This window comes from Rattus rattus, chromosome 1 (genome assembly GCF_011064425.1).
Source record: "Rattus rattus isolate New Zealand chromosome 1, Rrattus_CSIRO_v1, whole genome shotgun sequence".
Classification (NCBI taxonomy): Eukaryota; Metazoa; Chordata; class Mammalia; order Rodentia; family Muridae; genus Rattus; species Rattus rattus.
The window spans coordinates 79,428,740-79,438,203 of record NC_046154.1 but is presented as its reverse complement, the minus strand read 5'-3'; the positions used below and the strand labels follow the sequence as shown (position 1 = coordinate 79,438,203).

Sequence of the window (9,464 nt, the reverse complement as noted above, 5' to 3'; positions counted from 1 at the left end):
CTGTCTCTCTCTCTCTCTCTCTCTCTCTCTCTCTCTCTCTCTGCCTACACCACTTACAGATGAGTGATGCTCTGTGCCATGCATGCTGTCAATGGCCCCTCCATCGCCTCACGATGAAGATAACAGACTAGCCTCTGCAAGCTAACCCCTGATTAAATGCTTCCTTTTTATAAGAGTTGCCTTTCTCCGACTGTCTTTTCAACAGCAGTAGAACAGTGACTAAGATATAACTGTTATACCAATCTCTCTCTCTCTCTCTCTCTCTCTCTCTCTCTCTCTCTCTCTCTCTTCTATTGTTATTTACACAGTCTCACTAAGCAATCCAGGCTGACTTCACACTCTCCATCCTCCTGCATCATCATTCTAGTGCTGAGTTTGGGGGGCAGTGGCAGGTTGATAGCTCTTGCAGTTTAGCGAAAAGAAGCAGATAGATGCCTGATTGTAGGGTGATTACCAGCGCTGGAGAAGCAGAGGAAGGGAATAGACAGGAGAATGCGAGAAGTGTGTTAGATTGCGAAACAACCAATCCCTTCCCAGACTTTTTCCCTGCACAGCCCAGGTATCCCTTTGATGAAGAGACTGCATATGTATACAAACGACTAAAGAATTGACAGCTAACAACAAGTCTTCTTAGCGTAATCATTCTTTCCTCACTAAAAAAAGAAACAGCAGAGCAAACCAGCTTTCATTTAATTCCTGTTTACTAATACCCTTTACCTCCATCTTGAAGTTCTACCTACCTGTAACCACGACTCTTTTTACCCTTGAACCTAGGCATTTCACACAACGACCAAAGTGTCTTTGGGGATGACAATGATTAATTCCTGGAGAGCAACAGAAATTCAGGGTTTCAGCACCCAGAAGAGACTAAAATAGGATGGGAGATGGCTTTGTCCATTAGACTCCTACTAGATTCCTATGCAGTTGGCGGTGGAGGCTTGCTAAGAGGGTGGGGCAGAATAGGAGGCTTCTAGTTGGGGTCTGGGAGAATAGTGTCATAAAAAAATCACACTGCTTAAGACAATTCCCTATATGCTGGGGAGGGAAAAGGGGAGGTGATCTCAGTTTATATTAGCTTTAAAATCTGCCAGGAATATCTGAGACTGTTACCACGGCCGTGTGCATGTGCAATGCTTGTGCCTCGTGCCATTGTTTGAGAATCCCTACCAGCCCAACAGTCCTCTCCAAGAGTGGAATTCCCTTGAGAGTGTGTGGGTTGTTCTCCACTCTTTGCTGGCCGCCAGGATCCGGGAATTCACAATGCAGGGCGCCTTTGAGTCCGAGGGAAGCAGGGCAGGGACCATCTAGCAACCACGATGGGAGGAGGGAGGAGGCGGCCAGCGGGAGGAAAGCATCAGGGCCTAGCCTGACGCAGCAGCAGCCCTGGAGGTGGCCCCCGCCAGTGCTGCTGGGCGTCAGGATACAGTAGGTCCTGCGACTCCTCCAGTCGCGAGACCTAGAAGGGTCTCCCACCGCCCTCATCCTCAAGCCCAAGCCAAGGGAGGTGCCCTCTGAGCTAGCCACGGAAGAGGGCGGGGATTGGAGCGTGTGAAGAAGAGAGGGAGGGACGGGCTCTCCTCGCCACTCGCCGCTGGTGGCCGCAGGCGCCCTGCGCTGCCGCCGTCTCCCGGGCGGAGCTGCACCCGGAGCCGCGACTGTATTGAGAACGTGTGAATGTCCGCGTGGACCAGGGCCGCGCGGGCCCCGCGCCTCCTCCGGCTGGCTCCCGCGTTCTGCTGTGTATGTTCGCTTCTTGTCACTGTGCGCCGAGAGGCAGAAGGACTATGAAAATGATTCACTTTCGGAGCTCCAGTATCAAATCGCTCAACCAGGAGATGAAATGCACCATTCGACTGCTGGACGACTCGGAGGTCTCCTGCCATATCCAGGTGCGGTGGCACGGGGGGGGGAGGCTGCAGGGGGTGCGGTATTTGCAAGGTGCAGGAGTGAGTGAGGGGGCTCTGAGGGTAAGCAACCGCTAGTGGGAAACCCATCTCATCAGAGAAACCCGGCTGGAATGCGGGATTTACCTCAGTCCTCAAGATAGGGGCTTTGGCCCTCTGTAGTCATCTGCTATTTTGTTATCCTTACCTCAGCCCCTTACCCTGACATGTTCCCTGGGCTCACTTCACGTTGTTCCCAGGCTGAGACTGTAAGCAAATGTCTCCTGCTTGGAGATGTACTGGTCCCTTTGGAGCCTACCTCACCAGGATGTAGAAGCCACAGTGCCAAGGGAGACCCTAGCATGCTACCCCCTCGCCTTCTTTCTCATCCACCACGTGGGAAAGGACTCCACCAGCCAGGGTTCGCTCTTGTTTCCCGCGCCCAGGCGGTTTGGGAACCTGATTCTTGTACCCTGCTGTCTCTCTGACAGGAGTCTGACTTCTCTAAGGTGGTAATGGACTTCTCCAAGTTTCCTAGAAATCTTAGGCTCCAGCCTTGAGGGATGGGCACATTGTATTGTATTGATCTGAGCTACCTCAAAAGAAACATGAAATTCGTGTTTCAGGGAAAGACAGCAAACGGGTCCTTAGAAGCTAGGGTCTGTTAAAAAGCTTAGAATTTTACATTATTCATGTGGTCAAGTTAGAATATATGCGGTTTAGTATTTTTATTGGCTGCTCCTTCTTGGGAGATACGTGTTTTGGTCTTGCAAGCTGTTGCTGCTGCTGCTCAACTTGGTGCTGCTGCTGGTGTAGGTGGTAATGGTGTCTATCTATGTACTTCTATGCACTCAAACAGGCTTGATGTCCTTTTAGCTGCACTTGTTCAGATAGGTAGTGTATGAACCTCCTGTGACCCTCATATGGCACGCAATATTCTGCAAAAGGTTGTATCAGAACTAAGCATTGTGAGCATCAGAGTTTAGAATCTAATCATTTCTAGATTTCCTCTAACAGTCTACTATTACATCTCAACGTTCTAAGACCCATGATTATGGGATGAATGATTAGCACTTCCTAGAGGCAAGAATCTGCCTCTTGGTTGTTTCTGAATTTTAAAAAGACATTTTTTAATTAAAATAAAATTACATCACTTTCCTCCTTCCTTTCTCCTTCCAACCTCTCCCCAAGTCTCCACTCTCCCAACATTTTCATGTACCCCATCCACAATCTCAACTAATACCTTTGTTCTTTTTTATCATTATGGTTTGCATATATATGTATATGTGCATAAGAATATAAATACAACCTCCTGAGTCTCTTTTTTATTGTTTGTGTGTATATTGTTTCAAATGGATCACTTTTCTATTGAATTACACAATATGGGACTCATCCCTGAGAAATGCTAATTCTCCTTTTCCACAGTTCCCAAGTTCTTTACATAGGGGTAGGGTTCTGTAAAAATTTCCTTCTTCTCAGTTAGTAATACTGCCATTGTTTAGGTCTTGTAAATGCCATTTCTATGAGAGATTGTTTCACAGTGGACATATGGTATTCTGCACCTTGTAATCTTTCTGCAAGCCTTTACCCAATGTTCCCTTAGCAATAGATGTAGTAACCTTTAGGATGTATCCACTGGGACTAGATTCTGCATGATACTTGGTCTTTGCATTATGTCCAATTGTGGTTTTTTTTTTTTTTTTTTCCGAGCTGGGACCGAACCCAGGGCCTTTATGCCCTAGGTGGCGCTCTACCACTGAGCTAAATCCCAGCCCCAATTGTGGTTTTTTATGAGGGCTCCTTTGCTTTAAAAGATGTTTCATTAATGAAGGATGGTGCCACATCTGTCTGTGGATATAAGGATAAATTTAGAGTGTAGGTAGAAGTTTTGTTGGCCTAGCAAAGTGGTAGTCATAGATGCTCTTCTAAGATCCATGACCTCAACAATTTGGGAAAGTTGGCTAGTTTTATAGTTCTGTTCACGTATTTCCCCTGTTGAGTGAATCGTTATGTTCAACAAACAGTTGTTGCACCTTTGTAGATATCTGTCCTGGTTGGTCATTGTTATAATTTTGAATGTTGCAGCTCAATGGGACCATTATATTTCCCGCCTGTACTGGTTAGCTTTTAAGTCAAATTTGAAACAAGCTAGAATCATTTAGGAAGAGGAAATGTAAATTGGGAAAATGCCTCATCTGCTTAGCCTGTGGAAAATCTTGTTGAGCATTTTCTTGATTGCTGATTGATGTGGGAAGCCTAGCTAGTTATGGGCAACGACACCCCGGGTTGGTCCTAGGTGCCATAAGAAAGTCCTAAGTAGCAAGCCAGTGGGCCCTGCTATTTCATGGTCTCTGCCTCACTTCTTGCTTCCAGGTCCTTGGTCTGCCTTTTCTTCCCTCCGTGAGAGACCCTTACTTGGAAGTTTAAGAGATAAACACTTTCCTCCCCAGTTTTGCTTTTGATCATGGTTTACCACATTTTAGTGGGTCTTTACTAAAACATTTCTCTAGAAATGTCATAGTATTTTCAAAATGATGAAAGCTTAGAACACAGGAAGGAGGGGATTTTAGGCCAGATCCAGTTTAAATAAAATAATCTGAGTTCTTGTCATAAGTGTATAGTGTCTTTAGAAATAAAGTCATACCTTCAACCTCTGAAAGGCAGCAGTGCAGTAGCAGTATTCTGAATAACCAAAGGGAGATGTCTCATACCTGATACTGTGGTTTTTCTTAGTCTATAGCTTTTGTGGAAGCATTGTCAGCCCAAGTTTGTGTGTGTGTGTGTGTGTGTGTGTGTGTGTGTTATGTATAATTGTATAATTCTAGGTAAATGAAAAACAATAAAGTTTCTTCAGGCTTTATCAAACAATCTTGGTATTGGTTGTCACCACTCATTACTTCTGCTTCTGTAAAGACTTCCTTCTACCTTTCCCAGTTAGTGCCCTCCTCCCGCTTTTTTGTTTTGAGCTTTACTTTACCCATATACTGCTATTCACCTCTCAGCCCCTCCTACGCTGTAGTACCATCACGCTTTCCTGGTATCTATGTTGCATACTTGTTTCTGAGGATTGGGGCTGAGGAGATCAACAAGAGAAAAGTTGTGATGTCTTTCTTCTGAGTTCAGGTTAACCTATTCAATGTAACCTTTTCCTAAGTCCATCTACTTATTCATTTACATTATTTATGACTTCATTTTTCTTTTACAGCTGGATAGTATTCCATAGTATACGTGGTACTTCATTTTCATTATCCATTTATCTGTTAAAGGACAATTAAATTATTTTCATTACTTAGGTACCATAAATAGGGTCACAGCAAACAAAGCTGAGTAAGTATGTGTGAGTAGAATACCAAGTCCCGCTAATGGAGTAGTATAGATATGGTATATGACATATCATATCATTTTATGAGGCCTTATATATCAATTATTTTAATACACACGAGTCCTATTCAAAAGTTCTTCCTGCAGCTATCCTAGTGGAGTACTGACAATGTTTTAGCACTTCAGGTTTCAAAATTGAGGTTCTTGAACAACTTGAGTTAATTTTTCAGCATGGTGATACATAGAGGCCTACCTTCATTCTTTCTGCATGCTAATATCTAGTTTCCCCAACATCATTTGTTGAAGATGCTATCTTTTTTCTCATATGTATTGCTTTTAGCCTTCTCTTTGTTAAATACTAGATGGTTGTTGTTATGTGCAACTCATGTTTAGGTTCCGTATTTGATCCCATTTGTTTACACATAATTTTAAATACCTTATAGTTTTTTATTACTACAATTATAATATATCTTGAAGTCTGAAATGGTACCCTTCTAACATTACTATTTGACCAGTATTGCTGGGGGTATCTGACTTCTGCTTCTATATGAATTTTAGGAAGTATTTTTGTGCTTATTTCAAGAATGTTTGCTAAGGTTTGGTTTTTGCCTCAGCACGTGTGGTCTTTTTTATTTTTATTTTTTTTCCACATGGAGAGATTTAATGAAAGGACGAGACAAGGCAGAGGGACAAGAGAGAGAAGAAAAAGAGTGGAGGAGAGGAGTAGAGGCCAGCCCTGAGCACGTGGAGAGAAGTGGAGAGGAGAATGGGGAGAGAAGTGACAAAGGGGGAAGAAAGGAAGAGCAAGAGAGAACAAGAGCAAGAGCAAGAGCATGTGGCCTTTTTTAAAAGAAGCTTCTATGTACGCTTGTGTAAAAAGTATATTCTGCAGTGTTTAGATAGAGTAATCTGTATAGATCTGTTAGGCTCATTTGATATAAGATTTAATTCTCACATTTCTGTTTATTTTCTGTCCAGATGACCCATCAATTGAGAAAGTGATACATTGGAAATTCCTAATTTACTGTTTGTTTTAAAATGTATTAATTCTATTAGTATGCTTTTATGAAATTGAATGCACCCAGAGTTTGGTGTATAATGTTTGATATTGTCACATTTCCTTAATTAATTGATCCCTTGATTAGAAATGAAGTACCTTCTTTGGCAATTTCTATTAGTATTAGTTTGACATCTAATTCATCATATGACAACAGCTACTTCCTTCTTTAACCCATTTGCTTGAATAATTTTCCTTCTAGCCTTTTTAACTTTAGGGTATCACCTATTCTTTTAAGTTGATTCCTGTATATGATAAAACATTGATTTCTGTTTTTTTTTTTATTAACTTAGTGTCTTTTACATATTTCTGATTGTTATTCCCCTCTTCCTGGTTTCCCAAGCAAACATCCCCCCTTAACCCTCCCTCCCTCTATATGGCTCTTCCTCCCCATCCTCCCCCCCCCATTACCACCCCATGTTCCACAAACTGTCACCACTGGGAGTTTGGTCTGGGGCACCAAGGCTCTCCACTGGTGCTCTTACTAGGCTATTCATTACACCTATGAGGGTGGGATTTGTGGTTCAGTCCATAAGTGTCTTGGGTAGTGGCTTAGTCCTTGGAAGCTCTCAGTTGCTTGGCATTGTTAGTTCCCTATGGGGTCTCACCCTTCGCTCTTCCAGTCCTTTCTGATTCTTTTCAACAGGAGTCCTGCTTTCAGTTCAGTAGTTTGTTGCTGGCATTCACCTATGTATTTTGGCTGTGTCTCTGAGGAGAGATCTACATCCGGTTCCTGTCGGCCTGCACTTCTTTGCTTCATTCATCTTATCTAGTTTGGTGGCTGTATATGTATTGGCCATATGTGGGGCAGGCTCTGAATGGGTGTTCCTTCTGTCTCTGTTCTAAACTTTGCCTCCCTATTCCCTGCCAAGGGTATTCTTGTTCCCCTTTTAAAGAAGGAGTGAAGCATTTGCATTTTGGTTATCCTTCTTGAGTGTCATGTGTTCTGTGCATCTAGGGTAATTCAAGCATTTGGGCTAATAGCCACTTATCAATAAGTGCATATCATGTGTGTTTTTCTGTGACTGGGTTACCTCACTCAGGATGATATTTTCCAGTTCCAACTATTTGCCTATGAATTTATAAAGTCATTGTTTTGATAGCTGAGTATTCCATTGTGTAGATGCAATCACATTTTCTGTATCCATTCTCTGTTGAAGGGCATCTGGTTCTTTCCAGCTTGGCTATTATAAATAAGGGCCACAAGGAACATAGTGGAGCAACGTACTTTTGTTATATGTTGGGGCATCTGCATATGCCCAAGAGAGGTATAGCTGGGTCCCTCAGGTAGTTAAATGACCACATTGAGGAACTCCAGACTGATTTCCCAGGAATGGTTGTACCAGGATTTTGCTTCTTAACAATCAATCTAATCCATTTTTCTATTGGAAAACTTGAGACCATTATTTAGAAATTATTAAATTATAGAAAGGTGGTAGATTGTGTTTTGAAGGTTTGTGTTTTTAGTTTTCCTTTCTTTCTTGGTGTTTCCTTTCTGATCTAGTCTAGTAGGGGTTCTGTTTGCTTCTTGTACCTGTATAAGTGTGTCCTTCCTTAGTTTAAGAGTTTTTTCTATGATCTTATTGTAAATCTGATCTCTTCCATTCATATATGATTCATCTCACTTGTATATGCCTATAATTCAAAGATTTAGTCTTTTGATGACACCCGGGCTGGCTAGTCTTATGTCAACTTGACATACAAATGAGAGTTGTCTGAAACAAGTGAACCTTAATTGAGAAAATGATTTCATAAGGTCTGACTGTAAGACATTTTCTTAACTAGTGATCGATGGGGTGGGAGGGCCCATTCATTGTAGGAGGACATACCAATTGTGGGTGGTTCCATCCGTATGCTGGTGGTCTTTGGTTCTATAAGAAAGCAGACTGAGCAAGTCATGGTGAACAATCCAGTAGTAAGTCCTACCCCCAACCTCCATTGACTATTGTCTCCAGGTTCCTGATGTTTGATTTCTTGTCCTGGATTCTTCTGGTAATAAACAACAATATGGTTGTTCTTCAGGTATAAACTGAATAAAGCCTTTCCTGTTCAATTTGCTTTTTGGTTACAGTGTTTTATTGCAGCAATAGAAACCCTAACTAAGACAGTGGCCCACATTTTCCACATGATCCTTTCTTGTGCTTTAAAAACAATTCATATTCTTTCCTCTTTCATCTCAATCCTCTGTTATTGAGTCTTGAGAGTCTACCTTCTGTTTGATTCATTTTCCTTGAAAGAATTTTCTCTGCGTTTTCTAATTGAGATACTGCATTTTTCAATTTCATCTCTACTTAATTTCTGCTATCCTTAGTGTTTCTATCTCTTTACTGAATTCAGCTTTCAAACCCTAAATTATCTTTTTCATTTCATTTGGTAGTTTGTTTTGTTTTAGTTAGTGAGTTTGTTTGTTTTTAACAAAACCCAAGCATTTGATGTTTTCCCCTTGGAGTTCAATGAAGTCTTTGCTCATGTTGCTTTAATTCCTTGAATACTTCGGTTCATTTTATGATTGTTCTTTGTAAACTCTGTTACCTGGGAACAGAGTTTAATGTTTTGTCTAAGTAGTTGTTTTTGTGCTTTTACCTGGGCATATTGATTTCTTTCTTTATCTGTCTGTCATGATAATCTGGCCTTCCTTACATAGAATCGGTGTAGGAACTGAATGGCTTGAAATGAGCCAGGTAAAGCTAATGGGCAGGCTGTTCAACTAGACAAGGCAAAGATGGCTTCAAACCACAGATCTGGGGTATGGTCTATCAGTATAAAGATGATAATGGGCACCAGAAAGATGGGAAGGGAAAAGAAGAATCTCATCAGTTGTAGGGGACTCTTGAACAAAACAGTTTCAAAGACAACTGATCTAGACCTATGTCTATGGGTGTGAAGATAGCCACGTGGTAGGGTGGGGTGGGGTGGGGTGAGATGGAGAACGGATGAAAAAGGCAAGAATCAATTTACCCGGAAAAGAGACTCACAGTTATTATGGGATACATATCCAGACCAAGGCTCTGTGTGTGTGTGTGTGTGTGTGTGTGTGTGTGTGTGTGTGTGTGTGTGTTATAGGGACAAAGATAGCAAAGAAGATCAACTTACAAGGCAAAGATGGTGCCTGGAGATCATCTCAGGTAGGCATGGAACTAAGCTTGAGAGTGGAGATCATTTGATGGGTCTGGAAGTAGGCTTTGAACTTTTGGTTTCCTTTA

At 42.0% G+C, this 9,464-nt stretch overlaps 1 protein-coding gene across 1 annotated transcript in view; it reads left to right on the top strand.

The window, feature by feature from the left end:
* Positions 1–1,153: 1,153 nt before the first annotated feature.
* The window catches only part of Frmd3 (FERM domain containing 3), a 195,163-nt gene continuing 186,852 nt past the window's right edge, over positions 1,154–9,464 (top strand). The window contains exon 1 of the mRNA XM_032896836.1: positions 1,154–1,889. Coding sequence (XP_032752727.1) covers positions 1,743–1,889 — 147 coding nt within the window. The 5' untranslated portion in view covers positions 1,154–1,742. The remainder of the gene's footprint in view (positions 1,890–9,464) is intronic.